The sequence below is a fragment of the Amblyomma mixtum genome, chromosome 10 (assembly GCF_055824585.1).
Source record: "Amblyomma mixtum isolate Tamu chromosome 10, ASM5582458v1, whole genome shotgun sequence".
Classification (NCBI taxonomy): Eukaryota; Metazoa; Arthropoda; class Arachnida; order Ixodida; family Ixodidae; genus Amblyomma; species Amblyomma mixtum.
This window is the reverse complement of record NC_143021.1, coordinates 10,637,674-10,663,405: the sequence shown is the minus strand read 5'-3', so window position 1 is coordinate 10,663,405 and position 25,732 is coordinate 10,637,674. Positions and strand designations below refer to the sequence as shown.

General features: G+C 47.8%; 1 protein-coding gene across 3 annotated transcripts in view; it reads right to left on the bottom strand.

The window, feature by feature from the left end:
• Positions 1–1,693: 1,693 nt before the first annotated feature.
• The window catches only part of PolZ1 (DNA polymerase zeta catalytic subunit), a 146,692-nt gene continuing 122,653 nt past the window's right edge, over positions 1,694–25,732 (bottom strand). Inside the window, exons 23-31 of one of the 3 annotated variants that reach the window (XM_089563980.1) lie at positions 22,650–22,729; positions 18,298–18,364; positions 17,091–17,198; positions 14,935–15,041; positions 13,001–13,115; positions 11,500–11,637; positions 8,421–8,611; positions 6,379–6,609; positions 1,694–2,829 (exon numbers count right to left, since the gene is read on the bottom strand). In XM_089563980.1, coding sequence (XP_089420106.1) covers positions 2,469–2,829; positions 6,379–6,609; positions 8,421–8,611; positions 11,500–11,637; positions 13,001–13,115; positions 14,935–15,041; positions 17,091–17,198; positions 18,298–18,364; positions 22,650–22,729 — 1,398 coding nt within the window. In that variant the 3' untranslated portion in view covers positions 1,694–2,468. Of the gene's footprint in view, positions 2,830–6,378; positions 6,610–8,420; positions 8,612–11,499; positions 11,638–13,000; positions 13,116–14,934; positions 15,042–17,090; positions 17,199–18,297; positions 18,365–22,649; positions 22,730–25,732 lie in introns of those variants that run through there. The other 2 variants (XR_016286455.1, XR_016286456.1) reach the window with 2 other exon arrangements.

The window sequence follows — 25,732 nt, the reverse complement described above, 5'->3', positions numbered from 1 at the left end:
CGTTTTTGTTTTAATTATGACGTCACTTTTTAGTTGTCCACGCATTTCGAAGATGGCGCTGGCTGCGCACCATAAGCCGCCATGTTTTGAATCATATTGAATGTATGGGCTTCTATAATCTAAAAACGTTGGCTTCTATGCAGCCCACGCTACCATAGTACATCTACCTTGGCGATCGCCTGCTTGGAAAAACAGCGCACTGTCGGTGTAGGGCACACTGGCGACACAACCGACTCGGCCGGCGCCATGTTTGAAAATGGCGTCGCGTCACTACCTCGCAGCAAGCCTCCGCAGAGCTGTGTTCGTACAGGCTTTGTCTGTTAATTTCACCAGTGATTGAAGCACTCTATACCATCTAAATCTACCAGTCCAAACTATGCTTTCAATTGCTGTGCTTATTGTTTGATTAATAGTCCTACACTGCTCAAATATTCGAGGGACTATTTTTTGTGTTCCTGCAGCCCTGATTGGACGAGAGGGCTCTGCCTTCCGTAGTGCTGCAAACATCTTGTGAGACGAAGTATAACAGATGGTGTGTTTTCAATTGGTCGAAATGGTCGTGACGTCACAGTGCGCGAATTTCAAACGGGGCCAATTGTACTTTGGCTAGTAACCATGCAACCAATTAAAGGGATTGTATAGTGATGTTTTAAGTAAGTGGGTTTGAGGTTCATTAATTGCTTAATTAACCAATTAGCCTAATCAACCTTTCTAGTCAGACCAGATAAATAAATAAAACCGAGTAGGCAATTGGCAAGTTGGGGAATCAAACCAGGGTCTCCAGAGTGGAGACCAGCACACTAACCAAGTTCACTCCCATCTTCCTCCCTTCCCTTATGGGGAGGTTCAGGTGTCCACCGAGATATGCAGACAGATACACAGATACATTTCCTTTCCTCAAAAACCAATTTACCGGAAGGCTTAGAGCCAAATGGGCGATGACGTTCTGTGGACACCCTGGCAGCCTTGCAAGACTCTGTTGCATTCCATTCTTAGAAGCAAAGCTTAACGCCTTAACCACACATCAGTGACGCAAGCAGAAACACTGTGCCTAAGGCTTTCACCTCACCGCCCTTTAGGTCATCAAAGTGCCCCCCTGAATTTTTTTTTTATTTCTCTAAGCACTGCTACACCATCATATCACATATTCAAACTAGCCACAATGCAAGCACTCCCTAAATGGCCAAAATGTTGAGTCAAAGCTCTCTCCCCTCTCTCTCCTACAAAGACCCTCTCTATGTCCAGTTTTCAGTTGTCCTTTATTTCTAAAACCAATCTGGGCACCAGACCAGGAAATCCAAGCTGGGTTGTGAGAATGCCCCAAGTTTACTGTAGATATGGCATGATCATAGTCATCACAGCTTCAAACACAGGTACATCTGTGTAAGGGTCCGAGCTTGTCCCAGACTTGAGACTTCAAGTCTGAGCCCAGCCCAGCCCACGAGAATTACAGACCTGAGTCAGCTCAGACCTGTGAAGTATCATATTTTCCAGTCAGCTGTGAGCTGCACTGAGCTTTCAAGTAGGCTCCAGCCCCTGTAGTCCTGTTGCTTGGATAAAAACAGCAGCACTCCACTGCATCAAGAAAAAACTTGTCCAAAGTGTAAAGGCTCTGTAAAAACCGGCACAGCTGCATGGTGGCTTCCAAACACAAGCAGCACTGCCACACAGGAAAATGACACTGGCAACAAGAGAGTGAAATAGGGCTTTCCATTTAATTCAAAACAATGGAGGCTCAGTTCAGCCAAATAATGTACAGAAATGCAGCACACGCGAGCCACCACCTGGACTGGACTCAATAAGAGCGCACACTCAGCTCCGCCCACGAAACACACACACACACGTATGGTTAACACAGTTGATGAGAAAATAAACAATCTGCACAGCTGCCTTGCACACAGATGCAAACGTGGCTCTCAGCTACCGCCACTAATAATAACTTTCTCTAATGGGATCACAAGAGTAAAATGTGAGCATTGACGGAATACTGACAACTGGACTGCTAGGCAGGGCAGTCCGCAAATGCCCATCCTTCCAAAGAGATGGCGAGAAATTGTCCTTGAGATTACAAAGTGCCAGACAAGCTGGGACACAGTTCCTTACAGAGTCCTTTCTTTCTGTTCCTACCACTGCACCGGTGCACTTCTGGGGCCCCTCTTCACTGCATTTCTGGGGCCCCTCTTCACTGCACTTCTGGGGCCCCTCTTCACTGCACTTCTGGGGCCCCTCTTCACTGCACTTCTGGGGCCCCTCTTCACTGCATTTCTGGGGCCCCTCTTCACTGCACTTCTGGGGCCCCTCTTCACTGCACTTCTGGGGCCCCTCTTCACTGCACTGCTGGGGCCCCTCGTCACTGCACTGGGGCACTTCTGGTGCGTGCCACATAACGGTCACTCCAGTCATGTGCTTTTAGAAAGATGAGCTCGTGCCGCCCTCATTCCATGCTGTTGCAGGAACACGGCAAGAGGCTAGGAAGACGACGAGGCGGCATTGCGGCTGCTGTTCCAGTCTAGGGCCTGCTGGGCCTCCGAAGTCACCCGTGCCGTCTTGTACAGGACGGGGCAGTCGGTCGACACGCAGGCCCCGCTGGCTTGGAAGCCCATGCAGCTGTGGCACACAGTCTGAAGCTCGAGCAGGGCCTTCTGGACGCGCTGCACCTTGCCCCCAAGGACCAGTGCCGCGTAGCCGGGGTCCGCCTCGCACGAGGCGCACAGCTGCCGAGACTCGGACTGGCCGCCACAGGCCAGGCACAGCTGGCCCACAACCAGGTAGGCGGCTAGTGTGCCCGGGCGGGGGTTCACAAAGCGCGGCCGGGGAAGTTCCTCATACCTGCACCCAGTGAACTCGTCATGTAAGCTTCGGAACTTCGAAAGCTACTAAGTAATGCTCTGCACGTCTCCCAAATCTTTGTGGAGAGTTTTTGAATTAGGTCTGCTGTAAAAGTACTAGCAAACACAACTGCATTCACTGCGTGACAACAAAGAAATGCGGTGCATGTGCACTTTAATACAAGTGCAAACATGCACCCTCAAAATGCACTCAAAGAGATCATGAAAATTTGTTCGTCTCACCAGAAATGGCCCCAAAATAAATACCGTATTTACCCAATTTCAATGCGCACCTTTTTTCGGGGAAAATGAGTCTCAAAATCGCATGCACATTGGATTCAAGTACAAACCGAAACCGCCCCCGTAGCTGCCCACCGCAATCGCCATTACACGATGTGGGAGCTCACTAATTGCTGGCAACCATGGAGCACGTTTGCTTATCGTTTTCTGCGTCACAGGAGCCGTTTTCAACCGGTGTGGTGCTTGTCATTTCTGTCAGCGAGCGCGGAACACAAGAATTCACGGGATGAAGCGCCTCGCCTCGCTTTTGCTGCATTTACGACGTGAGTAGCAAGCTATAGCATCGTCCGTAAGGCAACGGTGGTGTTCTCCGGCAGGCTCTCCGTGCGATATCGTTTTTGAGGATGGATGCAGTGGTCACGGAGGGAAGTCGTGTCCGCCGCGAGAATAGCTTTAAGCGCAAAGTTATTCTGCACGCAGAACAGAGCGGCAATGACATGCTGCCCGTCATTTTCGTGTGCCAGAGACTTGTGTTCACGACTGGCGAAGACTGAAAAAGTCAATCTCTGAGTGCAAAATGTCAAGCAAAGGCCACTACGGTCCGCGAGTGGGGAGGTTTCCCGACCTTGAAGATGAGCTGGCTGACTTCACGCTGCAGCTTCGTGTGGATCACATGCCCGTCTCCACCGAGGTGCTTTCAAGAAATGCGGAATTTCTAATGCCATGGATGGCACTGAAGACGAGATGTGAGTGAGAAGGAGCTGTCCGAGAGTGACAGTGAATGAAGTTTGGGTGAATAAATGGCCTGCTCTCACCTGAAAATATAAAAATGGTTGCAAATTATTTTCGTTCGCGGAAATCACATGCACGTTAGAAGCGGGGCTTGTAGTTTTTTTTTTTGGTCACCGATAATGGGCGCGCGTTAAAATCGGGGCTTGAATTTTTTTTTTGGTGCCAAAATTGGGTGCACGTTGGAATCGGGGGCGTGTCGGAATTGGGTAAATACGGTATGTGAGCATGTTAAGCGAGCACGAATAAAATGGCCTAGCAATGAGACTATCACTGCAAAGAGACCACTTGCACCGAATGCTGAAGATTGAGAGCATGACAAAAAGCTCCCAACCTCCAATCACTTGAAAGCAGCACTTATTATTGTGCTAGCCATACTGGCACAGCGCGAAAGACAGGCACAAGGGAAGGCGGGACAACGGGTATTCCCCTGTCCTGCAGTAAGACGTATAGTGGGCAGATGGGGGCGTTGTATGAATAGACGCCTGACTGAACACCGTGATTCACTGGGGAAACCGCCCAGTTCCAATCTTGTTCTGCACTGTCAAGGTTGTAGTGGCTGCCTTCCTGACCTTAAAGGCATGCGCTTATTGTACGGCAATCGAAATCAGCTATCACGCGAAGTGGTTGAAGCCTTCTATATTCGAGAGGAAGAGGACAAGTGCGTGGCAAAACCTTCGATTAACCTTCACAAAAATGAGATTGCGTTCATGCAGGCGGCGTTTCCGACACGAGAATGAATTTTGAGTGTGCATCTAACAAACGTCACCTGGTTGTGTTCTTTGAGGGGGCTGGGGCAAGTTATAATATTGAGCCGATATCTGGGTTTTGGCTTTTCTTCCATGAGTGTACACTTTTTGTTTGTGCTATTTCTGATCTGTAAAGGCAGTCCTTTCTGAATAAAAAAAATTCAAGTTGTTAGTCATCACCGTGTTGTCCCGCCTTTCCTTGTGTCTGTCTTTCGTGCTGTGCCAGTACGGCTGGTAAAGTTGAAAACCAACTCGCCCAGCTTTCCGTCCAACACAGCTTATCATTTTTCTTCACTTTTTCTTTTTTTTTTCTAACGCAATACCCTAGATAGGCCACTAGTGAAAAAGCCATCACTCGTCACGCTGACGCCTCGGAGTAAATCGGGTACATGTGGAGAAGCGTCGCACCAGGTAAGCACAGAGGAGCGTCACGCCAGCTGCAAACAATGGGAGGAAGCTAGGCTAGTCTCGCAGGAGCATCGTGCCGACTGCAGCCAATGGGAAGAGGGTGTGAAGAGGAAGAGTGAGAAATGATGGTTGCATGCACATGCAGATGCCAGACAGAAGAGGCGAAGGATGAAGTCACCAGAGGAACATGCAGCGCAGCAAGCAGTAAATCATGGATGAAGCCGGTCCTTTCACAGATTCTGAAGCCGAAATACAAGCTTGGCAAGTTGAACAGCAGTGCAAAAGAAGAGAGCGCCAACGTGACTAAACCAATCCAGTGGATATAGCAAGGCAGCAAGCCAGAGCAGGGTGGCGAGGACAGTTATAACATTGCTAATTGCTAAACGGAATGCAGAAACAGATGAAGAGCGAGAAAAAATGAGGTGAATGATAAAGTCGCCAGAGGAACAAGCAGGAGCGAGGCAAGTACAAGTCGCTTCAGAGACCACCGAACAGAGGAAACAACAAGTCGAATCGCAACGAGCAGCTTAGGTGCTTATTGCAAGAGGAAAGCTGAGGAACGACTGCAAGAACGTTCGGATGCAACTTGAATTTTGGAGCTTATAAAAAGCTAAAAAAAAAACAAAGCTAAACAAGAGTAAATGTGATAGTGCACCTAAGTCGCATTTAACTTCACCAGTTAAATTGCGGGCAATTTGTGTTCACAGCGCCATTTTCCCTTTCACAATAACTGCAATTTGTCTTCTTTTGATTTTTTTTTTTTTTGCTTTCTCTGGCTCCATCCAACTTACGAGCAGAAACATCCATCAAAGCCACACTGCAGGAGAGCTCGTAGGCAACGTGCGCTTTCTTTTCGAGTGACTGCTTTTGAGTGGAATGGACTGTATTTGATTTATGTTTATCATACTTATTTGTTGTACATTATTGATTATAAGTGTGTCTCCTGATGGATTCTGTATTTTTCTGATGGTTTCTGCACAAGGTTTTGCTAAAACAGTTTTTATTTTGTTTAAATGTTGGCACGAGTGTTGTGCACAATTTCAAATATCATGCTAAATTGTTTTCGCTCAAAGTGCTTTGTTCGTTTTTCTTAGTTAGTTTATGATTTGTTTATTCAGAGTGCATCGCTACCAACTTTGTTGTGGGGTCAGGGGACCCAGCCAGGTACAGGCATTGTACCTTTTGTCCCCGGCCCTTAGTTTTCTGTACTGAGAACTATAAAATGTTAATAAACTCAACTCAACTCAACACCGCTGAAAGACACACCAGGTGGAATCAATCGTGATGGCACCTGAACAGAAACCTCACCACTCCGACCCGAGAGTGGCGACATGCTGCGTTCAAGCTGTGCCCCCAGCACTCACCATTGGAGGCAGTTGGCTCCGAGCAGCCGGAGCACGCGGTTGAGGGCGGGGCCGATGGCCCGTCCCACGTAGTAGTGGGCGTTGAGGCGCAGCTGCGAGTGGCTCGCCAGCAGCTCGTGCGGCTGCCGCACGAGCTCAATGAGCCGCTGGCCCGGGTGGCCGTAGACCACCACGTAGGGCACCCGCTCACCCACCAGGGGCTCGGCCCGAGGGTCACGCTGCACCAGCCGCCTGCACCACACCAGACAGAAAACTTGGTGGTGGCTGTACTCCATTTCATACATAGCAGGCAACGCTGCGGAGGTTGCTGAAGTAGTGCATCCGCGAAACCATATTACTCCGCCACGTACCATTCGTTCTTCTCCAAACTCCGGTCACTGTTTGGACGAATGCAAAGAGTAGTATAAAACGATGTGGTAGCACTGAAAATGACTGTCGAAGCTGTGAGGCGCTCAGTGTTCGGGCTGTCTAGCCATAACTTTCACGGACTGTGAACTACTTTTTGGGTGCGGATTTAGTAGCAGCAATTCGCCCTACCAGCCACATATCATACCGCCACATGTACTTTTTGCTTCTCGAAATCTCGACAAGTCGCAGGACGAAAATGTGGGAAGAGGTAAAACAAAGTCTAGGAGGTGCCAGTCACGGCACTTAAGATTTTTCGCTACGAAAATGTTTGTGTTCACTTCGGTTGTCTGGCGAACTACTTTTTGAGAGCGGACTTTGCCTCTGCGAACAGGCGCACTAGCTTTGGCAGCGTTGCCTGCTATGTATGAAACGGAGTATAGTTGCTCACTTGGGGAAGTTCATGGACAAAAATAGAAAAACTAAATAAGGACAACAAAGGCACACATAGAGGGCGCTGCACCAAAGTGGCTGGTGCGGGAGTATCCAAGCAGCACTGCCATTACCAAGTCTAGTGGGCTTTTCATGCATCAGACACAGGATCCGAAGGCAGAAAGGAAGTCAGACAGCTCCCTCTCGAAAACAAAGCCCCATACACCTCTTCCTAACACACACAGAAAGAAAAAAAAAATGAAACTGACAGGACAGCAGCTCAGGAATGCAGTGGCAAATGCCACTTAAACCAAATATGCATTCACTCATTTTCAGACAGCAAGCATTACAGAGTGTTTTTCAAATTATACAGTGTGTTTCAAAAGTGAAAGATATATCCGTTCACGATGACTATATCCCATGGCAGACATTGTTTATAAGGGTGAGCGAATACTCGAATACGAATCGAATAGCAAACTGTGAATCATTCGATTCGTGAACCGAATACCTAGTATGCGGGTGACTGAATATTTGGCATTCGGGTGACTGCGCAGATGCGAGACCTGCCATTCCTCCCTCTTCTCCCGATTTTCCAGTGCAGTCATTGGTTTTCTGATCGTGTGACGCATATTTTTAATCTACAGCCACTGCACAGCAGGCAGAAATAAATTCTCAATAGCACAAATTTGATAGCATGCACTGTCATGAACCAACCGAATCATGAACATCAGACGTGAATGACCAATTCTTAGCCGTGTCAGAATAGCTTCACAAAAATGGCTTATACCTGAGAATCAATTATATGACGTGCAATTTTTTGTTTTTTTTTTACCCCACTTTCACTACCATTTTATCACAATTGACGCATTAAAAGGCTAACAATTTTATCCTGGAAGGGAATTTGCATTGATTCGTTTCATATTCTTTTAGTTTGGTTTATAGGGGTTTCACGCCCCAAAGCAACCCAGATATGAGGGACACCATAGTGAAGGGCTCTGGAACTTTCGACCACCTGGGGTTCTTTAACGTGCACTGACATGGCACAGCACACGGGCCTCTAAAATTTCGCCTCCATCGAAATTCGGCTGTCGCATCAGGGATCGAACCCGCGTCTTTTAAGACAGCAGCACAGCGCCGTAACCACTGAGCCACAGCGGCGGTTGTTTTGTATTCTTTTGTTCCACGTGCTGCACAAGCCATTCCTGCCATGGATGACCCTTAGGACGATCCTTCAAAAAGAAAAAGGGGGGTGCCGCTCTCCTCACCTGGCGATCTCGAGGGCAGGCACACACGCACTGGGCTGGTAGCCGTGCAGGCCCCGGAACTCGCGGGCAAAGATGAAGTCCTGGGGGCTGACCCGCTCGGCCAGGATCTTGGAGAACTGCAGCTTGACAAAGCGCTTGACTGCACTCACATCCCGCGAGGTGAACAGCACTCGCAGCATCTTCTCAAGCAACTGCACACAGGACACCAGACAGGCAGACAACCATTATATATGTCCCTCAAGAAAATCTCATTTCTCTTAGACCAAAGTAAGAGCTCATTGATTCAACTTTCGTTAATTCGGGAATCCAGATAATTCGAACGGCCCACTTGGTCTAGGCCAACGCCCATGTAAATCTATGGCGTAGAACGCTCGGTAATTAGGACGCTACGGGTCTGGAACAGGTTAATTCGAATGGCCCCCCAGAAAGAAATCCCGTTCGCAACTAAGAAATGCTTGGTTTAGTTTTAGTTTATTGGGGTTTAACGTCCCGAAGCAACTCAGGCTATGAGAGACGCCGTAGTGAAGGGCTCCGGAAATTTCCACCACCTGGGGTTCTTTAACGCAGACTGACATCGCACAGTACACGGGCCTCTAGAATTTCACCTCCATCGAAATTCAGCCGCCACGGCCGGGATCGAACCCGCATCTTTCGGGCCAGCAGCCGAGCGCCGTAACCACTGAGCTACTGCGGCGGGGCACAACTAAGAAATGCATAAAAATAGAAAAGCTGCATTCTGCATACAGTAAAGCATATCACTAACAAGTTTCATTGCGATATGTGACAAGAGTAAGTGCAATAATGCAATGCACAAGCACTGAGATTGCATGAAAATGACAAACTAAGAAAAAAATAGTATTTAGGATTTCAGCAAGCGTTCAATAAGTGAATATGAAGCTACCCCACTAGAAATTTTCGGGAAATGTAGCCTAGGGAGCTGCACATTAGCACATTCCCTTGGAATTCACCCACAGCGTACATAAGTCCCACGCGCTGCCTCCGAACAGTGCTGACTCTTCGAAGACAGGTCCAGATCTGCCACACCTTCGGCATGCCGCGCCACTCATGTCAATCAAAGCACAGAGTTTACACAACTCAGCGGCTGTACGGTTATCAGGACACCTCTCTTTTCTATCAAACATACCGACCTTGATTTCGGATAGGTGAAGGGGCGACATGGCAAACATTTTTTATTTCTTGGCGTACTTACACGAAATTTTTTTTGCCACATTCAAATTAGTTTTCTGACTACTTTCATAAAATTTCCCTGTTTTATCCAAGAAAACCGTTTTCAAACAGATCCCTCCCCCCATTTTCGAAAAAAAATTTGCAAAAGAGCTTGCATACCTAAGCACCCTCTTTTTCGCAAGGAAGAGCATGTAGCCAAGGCCATCAAGCGCACTTGCTCACTCTGTCATCGAGACCGAGCCATCAGAGTCGTGAGGTGGCGCGGCATCCAGAGTGCAACCTCTAGCTTATTATGTTGCTACGTTCCAGCACTACACAACAGATGGCAGCACAGAACGCCAAAAACCAGCCGAAAGCAACACCAATAACTCTATCAGCATGTTGTCACATGGGCCTGGTACCGGCGGCGCTCAGCAGGTTTCACGTGCACCGCAGGCGCATGTTACTTTGTTTCGTGTCAGTTGTTTCTTGACAGCCCTAACGGAAGTCAGAATGAGTTTGAAGAGGACTACCTACAGCTTGAAATTCAAGTGAACTGTAATCGTGTTGTCGAAGGTAATGACAACCACAGTGCCGCCACAGAATTCGGCGTGGACCGAGCCTGCATCAATTCAAATTTGTTGCCTTCGTGAAAGTCTCTCAATTCTGTTCATTTTTTGGCCACAAGGCATACACTACTCAGAAAAAAATAAGGACAACATTCGCCCATTTATCTTTTTCTCAAAAAATTTTTTTTCGTACAGAACACATAATTCTATATTTTATTTGATATCCAAAGGCATTTTTTCTTCATATTCATATTCGGATATCCATAAAGGCTGGTGATAGCAGCAGCTGCAATAAGTGTAGCTGAGGTGTGAAGTAGTGTAGCATTCCTGGAGAAGGGTAAGTATAAAGGTTGCTAGGTGACACCCTGTCGCAATGTTTACATTACATATTTCAAATCACCCTGACCAAACTTCACTTGTGCTGCCACCTGTAGACGTCGCCTAAAAGGAACACGTGTTCCTTTCGCGCTATTATTACATCGTGAACTTCATAAAGAGTTTGAAAGGGGTACGTACTTGCGCAAAAGACGGGACGAAAACGAGGAAACACAAATTACATGTACAATGCGCATGTACACAACGACACAAAGAAATGTACAATGCGCATGTACACAACGACACAAAGAAATGTACAATGTCACTTATGTTTCCTCGTTTTCGTCCTGTCTTTTGCGCAAGTACGTACCCCTTTCAAGCTATGAACCAACTCGCCCAGATTAGAGTTTTAATTCATAAAGATTGGTTGGTTTGATTTATTGGGGTTTAACCTCCCAAAGTGACTCAGGGTGTGAGGGACGCCGTAGTGAAGGGCTCTGGAAATTTCGACCACCTGGGGTTCTTTAACATGCACTGACATTGATCGCACAGCACGCGGGCCTCTAGAATTTCACCTTCATCGAAATTCAGCCGCCGCAGCCAGGATCGAACCGCGTCTTTCGGGTCAGCAGCCAAGCGCTGTAACCACTGAGCCACCGCGGCGGGAATTCATAAAGAGTGCACTGATTTACTTGACTGCTCATAAACTGATCAATGCTGAAGTGCCATGAAAACCCTCGATGACCAGCTAAATGCCGCATTCATACTCCTGGCCATCCTGCTGTGAACCCATCCATCCCGTCTCCTAAATCCAGGATCCTCCATCGCGGCCTTACTTCCCTGGTCACAAATGAGCCCGAGCAGCTTAAATGGTTTGAGCCCAGCCAGCCAGAGCTAATGAGGTCACCCCACACCTCCATTCCCCAGCACTTCCATCCACTTCCCTCCTGTCAGCACCATGAAAGATGCCTCAGTTGCTATGCATGCCCCAACCAATAGGGCACACTTGGACAGCCTCCCCGGCTCACCTTGGCAACGGCGGGGCAGGTGTCCCGACGGACGGTCTCAATGCCCTTGGCGTCGTACTTGGGCTCCAGCTGGTCAGGGTGCTCGTAGGCAAAGCCAACGTAGCGCTTCTTGGTCTGCAGCACACAGGGCTGGTACACCTGTGCATGCCACCCAGCTCGCTCTGAGCAAGATGTTCTGTGCTCACATCATCCCCTTGGCTTGTCTTACGACACGCACTTAGTTGTGCCAAGCATTACAGACTGGTTGCCGCTTGGATTAGCTGGACAGACGGAGGTTTGCACCCTCCTTCGCATTAGAGGGCAACAGACCCTGTCCTATCAATTAATTGAGACTCCGATTAACCGTAGTTTTGGCACCAAAATCATTCTATAATGCCTAACAACCAACTAGGCTAGCAGTTAACTCTTTCTTAACCAGTCTGGTTATGTTTATTTCAGTTGCAAAGGGTGAGTTCCCTGCCTTTATGGCCGAAAGACATAAGCTGCGCTGTGCTCTGGACCGCCTGGATCCTCGCCCTTTCACAGAGGCCAAGATCCTCGGTCCATGGCCACAACAGTCAACTGCCATCAAGGCTTACAAGGCACTCTTTTGTTTTTTGCGAGAGACTGCCTTGATTGACAGACTGTTATTATTTCCCGTTCCTTCTCTCTTCCCTCTTTAATTCCCCTTATTCCCCTCCCCTGTGCAGGGTAGCCAACCGGAATCCTTTCTGGTTAACATCCCTGCCTTTCTCTTTCTCTGTATCTATCTATCTATCACTTGCAAAGGGCATACAATATTCTCGAAAAAAAGAACGACACTACATTTGCGTGATTACTGTTTTCTGAAAGGTGCTTTCATACTGAGCAGATATTCAATTTAACACTGAAAGGCATTTTTCCTTGATATTTGTATTTGATTTCCATCTGAAAATTCCAACAATCGCCCACAGCAAGTTTTTTGCTGTTGCCTCAGTGAGCTGTTTCAGTGTGGTTGGATCACGAACAGCACAGGCTCACTGGTCCTTAGTACAATCCTTTGGGATCAGGCCTAGAATGCGCCATCAAGACTAGGTCTTATCAACAGGAATTGTGGGGAACATAGCAGCATACCAAGGTGAAACCAATTCATTTACTACCAAACTGAGCAGAGTGACTGCGCAGTGGCAAGTGCTACATGTGCCACTGTCATTGCAACTGTCGTTGGGGCCAAAAATGACTGTGCTGTCAGCCATGCTTAAACGCGACTTTAAAATTTCCAGACAATTCACGTTAGTGGTCCAGGGCTCTTCAGGAAAATACACAAGCCTGAATTACAGGAATGCTCAGAGTCAAGTTTAAATCAGCATAGCTCACATCCACAGCCACTGAGGTTGCTGTAGCAGTTTCAATGACAGTTGAACAGGCAGCACTCGTCACTGCTCAAAAAAGGCCCAATGGGCACTCAAGCCACCCGTGGACATCCGGTGGATGTCCGGTGGATGTCCAGTGGCAATACAGTGCCTGTAGAAAGAGCACGCACCTTCTCCATGCGGAGGCACATGGGCCGGGGGTTCTGCGCTGTAACCCGGTCGGCAATCTCCTGGCCCAGACGGAATGCCTCCAGCCTTGACCGGCCCTCCAGCAGCACAAACAGGCTGCACACAGGCATTGCACCAATGCACCGTCAGGAAGCCATGCCTTACACTGACCACTGCTCACAACCTTGTATCAGCTAAGCAAGTTTTCTTGTGTGTTTCAGTCGTACAAATTTTGAATGCATACAGTGCCTTTCAACAGTAAGCGGGGAAATAAAGCAGTGTCACTTGAAGCTAATGGCTGCTGCTGCGTGAGCAGATCCATCAAAACAAGACATCAAACAGAGAAACAGACACACACACAAAAAGCCAAAAAGAGCCAGCATAGCATTGCACTGTGCAGCAGCACAGTAAAATAACCAACAAAAATTGGAGGGGACATTTAAGCTCCGTCTTAAGGGTATGACACAATAGCAAAATGGTTTAACTGCCTTACACGCAGAATGTCGTTCTCTACTTTACATGCACAGATCCCTGGGAGTACTCATACCACCTCCTGGTGCGGTGGAGCACCGATTAAGCGATGCAGCCCTGCTGTACGATGGCAGGTGCTCCCAGCGGTCAGCCTTCTGGGGCCCAGGTTGCTCTTCTAGAGCGAGCGACCAGCATTAATCTAACTGCCACCTGCCACGGTGAGCTGCTTGCTCACTCTCCGATGGGTAGTTTACGTGACGCCGCAAGGTCACGTGACAAAGGTGGCTCACCTCCCTCCTTGGTTGCTCTATGGGGACCACTGTCAGAGCCATGCTCGTGACTTTTTGCTGACAACGCTGACCCCAGATTTTCTGGTGAACAGGGCCCTTAACGCTATCACATTAAAAACTCCCCTTCATAGTTTGCCAAAGATATTTTTTCTGCCCCCATAATCAGCTTCCAGCCCAATGGGCTAAGTTTCAAGTGCACACGCAAGTGTGTGCCTGCTGCTGTGTGTGCTGCCGTCACCTGGTAGACACCCATTTAAGCAACAAGGAGGCTACACACACGTGCTGCAAAACACAGATGAATGAATTCAAGGCAAACTCATATTTCGGCATGCTTTTGCACACCAGTGGATGGGCGCCTGCATTTGCAAGCTGGCAAGGAAGAAAAGGAGTGGGAGTGATGCAGCAGCTCTCTTGGGCATTCATAAGAATGCAAAATGCCAACTCCAGCCCCAGAACAGAATGGGCAAGCGCAGATGCTGTCGCTTAGGAGATGGTGAAGCTTTCAGCGGCTAATTGTCCGCATGACCACACCCAATCCCAACACAATCCCACACCTGTCATGCATGTGTCAGTGACGCAGGTTTAATTATAACACGATTACAAGTTACCAGCCAACTCGGCCATGGGTTACATACAGCGAGAGTGAGCAACTGACGGCTGGGCGGCGGTGCCAAAGAGTGGTGCAGCCATGTTGGTGATGGGGACAGCTACAGCCACGGCTGCCCATCTGCCAACACTACGACACGAGTACAGAGGGCAAAATGCACGTCTAGAACGACCTAACTCTCTCTTTCCCAGCCCTCAAAGCCGCTACCAACCAGGAAGGCAAAAAGTGAAGTTGAAACCCTATTATTTTAACTGCACATGCTTAAATCCAGACCATTTTTAACCCAACGTTATTGCTACATATCGATTTTTCAACCCGAAACATGCCCCGAGCGTGTTCTAGGGAAGCGTTTTACCCTCTGTACATTCACGATCACTACTGGCAGGCATTGTTGACACGACGAATAGGATATATAGCACACGACTGCGACTCCACGAGAGTGCCTCGTCCCTTCAAAACAGCCACTGCAGGAGAAGCAAGGCTGATACAGAGCAGCAACACATTCCAGTTGCATGCTCTGTCCGCCCATGCTTACAAGGCCCACACTGGGAAGGGAGAATAAGCAGACCTGTCGGTGTCACCATAGATGACTCGCGCCCCGGGAACGGTAGCCTCGGCCGTGCGGATGGCTCGCTCCAGGGCCTCCCGACCCTTGCTCACCACACTGTCCGCAACCTGCACCACCAGAGCTGCACATCAGCCAACCACCAACTTTGCCAACATCAACCTGACTGCGATGGCTCTGACCTTCAAGGGAGGAGAGATGATATGCTATTGGCAAACCACACAACACGTGACTACAACGTCACAGGTTGGGTATAAAATTCAAAAAGGTTCGAGAATTGGGCGATTTGGTACGAATCCATACTGCTGTGCCACCACAAGGACAAGGACGTCAACGGAGTGACGACAACACAAGTGCTCACTCCGTCTACATCCTTGTCGTGCCACAGCAGTATGGAATGGGTATGAAATAATACGATAATAATGATAACAAAGAATAAATGAATAAATAATTTGTTCTTGTTGCGTTGTTCTTGCCCGATGCTATCAGTGCGTCACAGCCCGACTGTGATATAGCAATTTCAAGTAACGCAGCCACCATTGGAAACTGAACCTAGCAATGTTTACAAAGAGGGTTCAGCTTAAGTTAAGGACAACACAGCGAGCTATGGAAATAAGAATGATAGGTGTAACGTTAAGAGATCGGAAGAGGGCAGAGTGGGTGAGGGAACAAACGCGGGTTAATGACATCCTAATTAAAATCAAGAGGAAGAAGTGGACTTGGGCAGGGCATGCAATGCGAAGGCAAGATAACCGCCGGTCCTTAAGGGTAATGGAGTGGATTCCAAGAGAAGGCAAGCGTAGCAGGGGGCGGCAGAAAGTTAGGTGGGTGGATGAGATTAAGAGGTTTGCGAAGAAACTTTGGCCACAACTGGAGAAGGACAGGGTTAATTGGAGAGACATGGGAGAGGACTTCGCCCTGCAGTGGGTGCAGTCAGGCTGATGATGATGATGATGCAGCACTAGTTAACGGAGAGTCAGCGTGGAGAGCTCGTTATACTTGGGTCGACTGCCACGACCCCTTTGTTATATGGAGTTTGCAAATGAGGATGGAGAGTATGCATGGAGTTCAATGAGGGTGGTGTTGGGGAATGGAGAAACTTTGTAACTTTCGAGGGATTTGTTACGTGGAGGTTTGCTGCATCCGGGTTTAACTGTACACGCGCAATAAGCTATGCGCTACCACTAGATTTTTAAACAGTCATTTTTTGCAGCCCGCAATGTCTTAACATTAAAATGACCACAAAGCCATAGCAATGACCTTTCTTTTGCAGGTTCAATTCACGGCCACACTGGCCGTGTTTCTTCGGAGATGAAAAGCAAGAGTGCCTGTCTTTTAATGTGTAGTATACGTTTGAACACACAAAGTGTTTCTATTATGCTCTTCTCCAATGACATTTCTCAAGGACTATCGTGCAGCGGACAGCTGCGCGTCAACCACCAAATGAAGGTCCTTCTTCTCCAGCAGATCTTATGAGACTTCAAATGTCCAGTCATGGGCAGTCGCTCAAAACCAAGCAGGTGCACAGCACCTCCGGGTAGATCTGACGGCGTGTGCTTGCTGACAGCTGAAACAGCCTAAGCCAGTGGTTTGTCTTCTTAAGTAGGTGAACACAATCGTTTAAATGAGCCGTGTGACAGGCGTTACAATGCTCAACTAAAAACGTTGCTGCAGTGCAGCCCACTGCTGCATTTTGCACTTTTACTTTTCAACTTTTTTCCTTGTATCGTAAACGCAGCCAGATGTGAGTGTCCGAATTTACCTGTACATAGCACTGTGAGTGAGGCTGATTAAACTCTCTCTATAAATTAACTACCTCTCATTCTTCATCAACAATAAGTTAGAACTGGTGGTTTATTATTAAACCACTGAAAAGATTTCCAGGACATTCCATACAACAGCAAAAAAAAAAATAAACGGCACTGCTTGTAATTTTTTCCGATGAGGAAAATGCAACTATAGCAGACATTGACAATAAGTAAATACTATATTTACTCATGTACTGTATTTACACCATTGCAAGTCAACCTATTTTTTCAATCTGAAAATCCAAAGTCGCGGGTTTGATTTACAATCGAAAACAATTCCTCACCTCACGGCATGTCATCTTAAGAGTGGTAAAGGCATGCAATGCAAACCTGACCAGACCAAGTCAGTACCTCAACGCACGGCATGCGTCCCGAGAAACTGGCAGCCGTGTAGCCGTACGTCACGTTGGCAATCAGCTTGAGGCTGAGCTGCTGAGCATCCAGTACTCGCCGCAGTGCCTGCATCAGGAAGCAAACACCACATGTGCTGCACACCAGGCAGGTGGGGGGGGAAGTCGCGTCCAGCAAGCACTCCATGCATTAGTTTAGAGCAAGAACACTATTGGCCTCATAACCTGGTGTGTGGTGCAGCCTCTGAAGTTAGTCTCGTGATGCGAGAAATGGCAAGAAATGAACAAGACTTTGAATGAGGCTAACCTTGGCCAGCTTGAAGACTTAAAGAAGTATTTCCACGACTGGCTTCTGAACCAGTGGCAGTGCAAACTGATAAGCTTCGCTGGCCACTGCACGACAGCACTATGCTATCGTCACAGCTGTCACGCCTCGTGTTAGACTGCAACACACTCTGGCACTGTGCATTGCACGTCGTCACCTTCATCAACTTCCATGATGAAAGGAAAGGAAGCACACTTTCAATCACGGTTTCAGGTACGTGGAATTGGTGTCCACCTGCAGAAAGAAACCTGCTTTCTCTCAATATTTTGTGGTTAGCAGTGCTAAATCACCAGCAGTTTTGAGACTTTTTTGCCCATGAAATGGAATTCGGCATGGTTTTCTTTGTAAGATGTCTAAAATACCCCCCCTCCCATAAAATCTGCACCTGCCGCGGTGGCTCAGTGGTTATGGCGCTCGGCTGCTGGCCCGAAAGACACGGGTTCGATCCCGGCCACGGTGGCCAAATTTCAATGAAGGCGAAATACTAGAGGCCTGTGTACTCTGCGAAGTTAGTGCACGTTAAAGCACCCCAGGTGGTCGAAATATCCGGAGCCCTCCACTACGGCGTCCCTCATAGCCTGAGTTCCTTTGGGACATTAAACCCCATTAAATTAAACTAAACTAATATTGTATGTACGTGCATACATACGTACAGTGACAAGGTTCTTGGTCGGTGTGGGTGAGCGTGTGAGTGCTTTCACACTAATACCGAATAAGGTGGCACCTGCTACCACTCCGTTTCAAAGGGGCCGCTCCTAGCACCCATCTATCCATCCAAGCTGGGGGACTGTACTGCTGATAGAACAGAATTGTGCCATGTGATGATGGATGTTCATGGGTCTTTCCCGTCTCCCGTACAAAGAGTGAGTTGCTGGCGTCTCACCTTGTCTGTGCAATGGGACAAGGCTTGCTTCACCATCAGTCGAGTGCCAAGTACTTCGTTCAGCATCCTGCACACGGGGTAGCATTACGACACAGGAGAAACAAAAAAAAAAGGAGGGGCAAGCATGCATACACACAGCAGGGTCGCCAGCTGCACTGTGCTGAAGCCATCCTGAAGGAAACCTTATTCTGGCAAACAAAGGGATGCACGGATGTGGTTCCAGCATACATGAAAGAACGCTCTGCTAGTGCTAATGCCCATCCTAGCATCGATTGGTGACTGTATTTGACAACTTCCTTAATACTCATAATAGTCGTAAATCCCTTAACACAGTCACAGGAAAATTATTAATGTGATACCGTGTTTACTCCAATCTAGACTGACCTCTATTCTATGCCAAACCCCGAAATTCACAAGGTCAGAAAATTAAAAAGATTTTACCTCGAAGGTAATTGAATAAAAAAAGGCATTGACTGGGACTAGAACATGAATTTTATTACGCTTGCAATGCTCGTCATAGCATGTCCAATATTCATTCAACGTAGTCTTCAGCGATATCACTGTCCCCTTCCCACAGCACATTGTCCTCGCTTCCGCCCAGCACATTCAAGATGTCGCACTTTCGGAAAGTCCACACAATCAGTTCGGCCGGAATTTCCTACCACGCCGCGGCGACCCAATTTGCCACTTGGCTAAGCGAAGCACGCTTGATGTGCCCGGTCGGTGCAAGCTGGTGGCCTCGCTGCATCAGCCAGTCGTCGTAATGCTTCCGCAGCCTATCCTTAAATGGCTTGTTGATAGCAACATCGAGCGGTAACAGCTGGCTCGTCATACCTCCAGGTATTACCGCAATGTCTGTTAATTACCTTCCGAAAGCACAGACTTTACAGCATCTGTGAAGTGGCCGTGGTAGGAGTCAAGAACCAGGAGTGACTCCTCGAACAATAGGGATACGGCACGGTGTTGCTAACAGTCTTCACCCAATCTCCGATTAGGGCACCACTCATCTATCTATCCTCGTGAGAGAAGATGCTTTTAGGGAAAACATCTCTGGCTGGCAGTGTCTTCCACTTAAAAATGATGTAGGGTGGCAGTTTTTGCCCAATAGCCGTGCAACATAACATCACGGTAATGCGCTTCTTCTCGTACCCAGAAGTTATTACTATCAGCTGTTTTGCACCCTTCTCATTGACAGTGTACGCCACAGGCATGCCAAAATACACCGGGGTCTGATCGGCGTAACCGATTTGGCCCAGTCAGTACTCCTTCTCCAGCCGCTTCTTGATAACGAAGCGCTGGAATGCGACCAGCTTCTCCTCAAAGTCAGGGGGCAAGTTTGGCACACAGAAGTCCGCCGTCGTAGACTGAACCCGAAATTCTTCATGAAACGAGTGACCCAGTCCCTGCTGGCCTTAAATTGGGTCTCTAACGTTTGCAATCTTCCTGCTGGCTTTAAATTGGGTCCATGTGATGCCTCTAACGTTTGCAATCTTCCTCGCCTTCGCCTGTATTATCTCCGTCTTCACGCGCATTGCACTTTCCCTTTGCTTCCTGATAATGTCAGCGACGTCCTTCTCCACCTCGTGGTGTCACCCGCTCTTGGGTCCAGTGAAGGCAGCAAAGCGCAGTTGAAAAGCTCGTTCAGCTGCCTCCGCCACTGGCCCACATTCTTCTCGTCCACATCGAAGCCGCGCTGGGCTTGCAGGTTTGAAGTTTGCTCCGCCTCCAAAACTACCTTTCGCTTAAAAGCCATGGTGCAATGGCATCGCTTGGTGGGTGCCACTGCACCGCGAACACGGGTGCTTCTCGATGTCACGCAACGACGAACACAAGCAAGCACAGAATGATGAGACCTTTGTTCACAAAGTTTGAACAAGCAAAACAGAGCCTACAAGCTGCAAGTCTGTGGCCGCGAGGTGGCGCTGTGCATCTAGCGGTTGCGGGCAAACTGCATCCTCGAATCTAAGCCGACTCCCGATTTTTGTGAACGATTTTATAAAAAAAAAGTACCGGCCCAGATTCGAGTAAATGCGGTATCATTAGAGCTGTTGTCACACCAAAAACCCACCGATGTCCAGGACGGAATTCAGTGAATGGCCAGAAGAGGTCATGTGACCATGTGACATCACCTCAACCTGCCCTGATGGGCCACCCTGATTTATAGATCATGTGACATTGTGATGTCATCACAACCTGCCCACCGTGCCAGGTGACTAATTAATGATTGCTTGAGAAAGGTCATGTGACTTTGTGACATCATCACAACCTGTCCACCAGATTGTGAGCCAAGTTTCTCGACAGAAACCTAGACAGAGAATCGAAATCAAGTCAGAAAAAAATGTGATACAGTAAAAGCTTGTTAATTCGAACCACAAGGGGACGCCATCTCAGTTCGAATTAACCGAAGTTCGAACTAACGAAAGCAATGAAGAAAAACAGTATACTGCAACCAAGAAGCAGCAGGGTATGGCATCAATTTAATTTTGCTTGAAAAAATCCGTGATTGTGGTCTACTTTTTTTACTTTGAAGGCAACGGCAAGCACTTTTTGCTCTATAGAGCGAATGTGGCGGAAGGCTTCCTCTTCACCTTCTTCAAAACTGCAGAAAAGAGGGTGGCATTAAGTCCAGCCACAACTTCCGCAATGGAGGGCTGCACTGGTGCCTTGTCATCTTCCTCGTCGTCAGCACTGGCAGCGACAGGTTCTAAATTTTTAACTTGGGAAATGATGTCCTCGTCTGTGGACGCACCACAGACAACTGCGCTCGCATCCACATTGACGTAGTCTGCAAAGGAGACTTCTTTCAGAACATCCGACATGGCAGCAGAGACGCTAGTGACGCAGTCTCCAAGCGCAGGTGGCTCGTCTGCTTGCTCGACTTCCGTGGCTATAGAAATTGTCTACTGAAGCCACTGTTACCTGCTCCCAAGCACGCATAAGCATATGCAGTGCACTCTAGAGCGTCACTTTGAAGTTCCGGTATAAAATAATTCTTTCCAGCATGTGCCGCCAATAAAATGTCTTCAAACTTTTTATATTGACCTGGTCCATGGGCTGCAGCACTGCCATTGTGTTGGCCAGAAGAAAGGCCAGCTCAATCTTGTGTAACTTCAACTTCAATCTTGTGCGCAGAGCAGCTATCAACAAGAAGAAGGACTTTATAGCCACAGCGTTCGAACTTCACGTCTACCTTCATGAGACACTGCTTAAACAACTCCCCAGTCATCCAAGCCTTCCTGTTCACTGCTAGACTTTGCTGCCACAAACAGTGGTAGCTTTTAATTTCTGGTCATGTTCACTGCAACCATCACCATTACTCATTCTTTGCTTCTTTTACCCCCCGTACACTTGTTATCTTTGCACGTTATGGGTTTGGCAGGCAGCAACTTGAAAAATAAGCCCGTCTCATCCTATGGGGAGTACTTCCTAGGTAGCCATGTAGGACCTCGCAGCTCCAACCTTCACATGTTTCTAGGTTCACGAGCCCTCACCTCCCCTGACACCGCACAAAGCACAAGGTTCACGGAAACAGTGCAACCACCCATCTGAAGCTGCGAAGTCATCATAGCCCAGCTGCAAGGCAAAGTCTGCTGCATTCCGCTGCCTCATAAAATGTACTTTTTGCAGCTTGTGTTCCACAATATATCCTTTTGGTTGCACGATCATCAGACGCACTTCTCGGATACGTTGAATTTCCCGCCCACCGCACGCTTGCCATGGCCGAGAGCAAACGCAGCCATGTAGCTATTAAGGTGCTAGCCCATCGTGCTAAAACTACAACGCTCGGCGGCACCACACGAAAGCCAACTGCGGCGAATTAACGTGCTACCACAAATCCCGTGTATGATGCCTCTGACAGCCACAAAAAGCTGGAGTGATACTGATGCTGATATGGATAGCGAGAGCTTGCGCTGGGAGGAAAGGTTGATGCTGATGATTATGATGATGAGGCATCACCTTTGGCGACATCCATGGGCAACACCTGGAAGCTGCTGTATGTGTGTGTGGCCTCCGCGATCAAGCATGCCATTGCTCGCAGCCGGAGCTGATCGCGGAGGCCACAGTGCATGCATTTCGTGGGTCTTGGAAAGTTTGGGTACGGCCCTTACAAGCGTTTATATGCTAGGCACAGGTTCCCATGAGGTGCGTGACAGTGTCTCAATGAAATGCAAAACATTGTGTGGAGTCTGAAAAATCAGTTGACTACTGTATCAACTTCCCGAATCGAGTAGCAACCAAGTATCAAACATTATCGATTCGTATTCGAAATTTCGAATATTTGCACACCCCCTAAAAAATAGGGGTGCCACGAGAGAGAGAGAGAAAAAAGAAAAGGAAAAGGGGGTTCTCACTGTGGCAGCAGGCCCTTGCGAATTGAGGGACGTACAAATGCCACGCCAGCTGGAGACACCGTGATGTGGTCCCGCAGGCTCTGCAAAGGAACAAGCAGCGACATCCATCAGCACCACAAACCCTGCCACTGACCTCTTGGGAGCACACGGCCCTTGTTGAGTGGTCCCAGACCCTCAGCCCACCCACAGGTCACACCCACTTGACATTTGCATGAAGACAATTAGATATCTAATTAATAGTACAATCTTATTCACAATCTAAACCCACTCTTGGTTTTTAAGGAAGCAAAGGCATATAACTGGCTCATTTTGCCAGTGGACACCTGACCCATCCTTCCAGAAGAAACATGAACACTAACTAAAAGCTTCTAATTCTTCAAGTTTCTTTTTATTCAATGTGCAGTTCAGCTGCCCATGCACAAAGTGAGCCAGCTGTGTGCCTTTGCTTTCCTGGACACCAAGAGAGGGTTAAGACCGTGAATAGACTGGAAACTAGACTGTCTCATTTGCTTCGTGCAAGCAGGCCCAGGCCACCTTAAACTTGGCCCTTCAGAAATCAGTTACTGTCTTTCAACCAATGGGGATTCCCAGGTTGAAGACATCAACAAGACAAGGCCCATCTCAGACATGACGTAACCTTGCAATGTCAAGATGTTATGGCTCTGTTAACATCAAGTTTGGTTTGATTTATGGGGTTTAACGTCCCAAAGCGACTAAGGCTATGAGGGATGCCATAGTGGAGGGCTCCGGAAATTTCGACCACCTGGGGTTCTTTAACGTGCACTGACATCGCACAGCACACGGGCCTCTAGAATTTCTCCTCCAAAGAAATTCTAGCCGCCACGGCCGGGATCGAACCCGCCTCTTTCGGGTCAGCAGCCGAACACCATAACCACTGAGCCACCGCGGCGGCTTTGTTAACATCAAGTGTATCCAAGGAAACTGCCCTTAACTGAAATTCTGCAGCACAATTCAAACAGATTTTTCAGACTGTGGAAGACAAAGACAGGTCAGACACCAACACTAAAGAGGTAGACAAATGTAGGCTGCCGAGCAAATCACCGTGTGCCATGTGCTCTTGGATGATTTTCTATGCGTGTATACTGAGTCACACAAGAGCTCACACATAACAGAGCTTGAAAGTGCCTTTGCACACAGCCAAATTAAGGTGAAAGCCTTTAATGGCTCATACTGTCGTCCGTTAACAAAGCGTGTCACACGAGTTTAACTCGGGAACTAAAAAAGGTAGAAGAAAACCAATGGTTGCTTCAGATAGAGGAGGAAAAAAGAACCTAGAAGCCGAGTTGGATGAATGTAGATTAATTGGTTAATTAATTACAGGCAAAAATGTCGAAGTTGCGTCAAAATACCACGGATGTCGATATAGCCACAGAACGGTGTGACGTCACATCCACCGGAAGTCATCACGGCATAGTGAAAATTGTCACAGAATGGTCAGTAAAACATCGGATTTGTGTCAAATTAGATGGGAAAATGTGTAATTAAGCGTAATTAACACTTAAGATCCCCGAAAGATGTATAATTTGGGTATCGATATAGCCATGGGAATGGTGTGATGTCACATCCACCGGAAGTCGTCACGACGTAATGTGCTCGGCTTTCGCCTCTAATACTTTAGGTGCCAAAGTGTCCTCGCAATTTTTTAAAATAAACGATTCTCTACCAGCACAGATGACTTGACTGGAAACACTGCAAACATCATCCGCAGCCTGAATACACCCACTGCAGGGCAAGGGCCTCTCCCATGTCTCTCCAATTAACCCTGTCCTTCGCCCACTGCGGCCACTGTATCCCCGCAAACTTCTTGATCTCCTCTGCCCACCTAACTTTCTGCTGCCCCCTGCTACGCTTGCCTTCTCTTGGAATTCTGTCCATTACCCTTAAAGAAAAAGATGATGCCTTTAAAGTATTCTTCTAAATATTGAGAAATAATAAGCTTTAGCATTTGGCATATCGTGCTCATGATTAAGATTTGGTTATTCCGCAGTGTGGTTCCCTTTACATAAGCAGATTGTGCAATTTTAGCAAAATTCCCGACCTAGTAATGTTTTAACATGCACTTTCCACTGCTCCTTAAGTATGCAGCAACACCCGCCGTGGAAGCCAAAGCAAGCAGCATTAGGTGATTGCAAGAGCACAGAAGCACCTGATGACGATATTTTTTTTTGGCAGAAGTGCATCTGCTTCCAAAGAGCACCATGGAACAAGGTGTCTGTGTCTACTCCAGGTGGGGTCAAAGCCCAACCTTTCCTTTTGTTTCCTTTTTCTTTTCTTTTTTTTTTTTTTTTTTCTCAGAACTGCCGTCACATGCCACCACCCACTTGCTGCACAGGGGGTGGGAACCTTGTTAAGCGATATCCACTTTTAATCCCATCCCCTCCAACTGTATGGTGATGGAAATAAATCATTATTATTATTATTATTACTATTAACCCCGAGCATTTCACCCCAAAGAAGCTTGAGCACCAGGCCAAGAGAAAGTTGTACCCACTAGGAATCAAGCACTAGGAATCAAGACCTGCAACTCCCACACGCAAGGCAGATGCTTATTCCACTATGCCACCACTATGCTAACACAGAACCACTTTCTCAAAGTTCAGCAGCTCAACAGAAGTGGAAAAAAATAAAACCCCTCCCAATAGGTGCTCCAACATTTCTTACTTTTCACCAGAGCACCAACATTTCAGGCATGCCTACACGAAGCTTTTCCAGGCCAATGCAAGAACAAGTTTTATCACCTTCACAACTACCATTAGCATGCTATTACTAACCTAAGTAACCTTGCATCTCACAAGCCATGCACAAGTGCAGCTAGTCTGTAAAGACCCAAGAAAAGATGAAGAAGGCACTGCTGAGTGCATGAATCTGTGTGCCTACCAGAGGCAACAACCCAAGCTCTGAAATGTGTGCGGCCTAGTGCAAGTGCTTGCCATTAGTGGCAAAGACCTTGTACCGTAAAAAACGGAATACAGGCTGAACTTTTTTCCAAAAAACCATGGAAAAAAGTCGATCCCCGTCTTATATACCGGTCACTGACAGAAAAATTATGGAAGTCTTGCAAC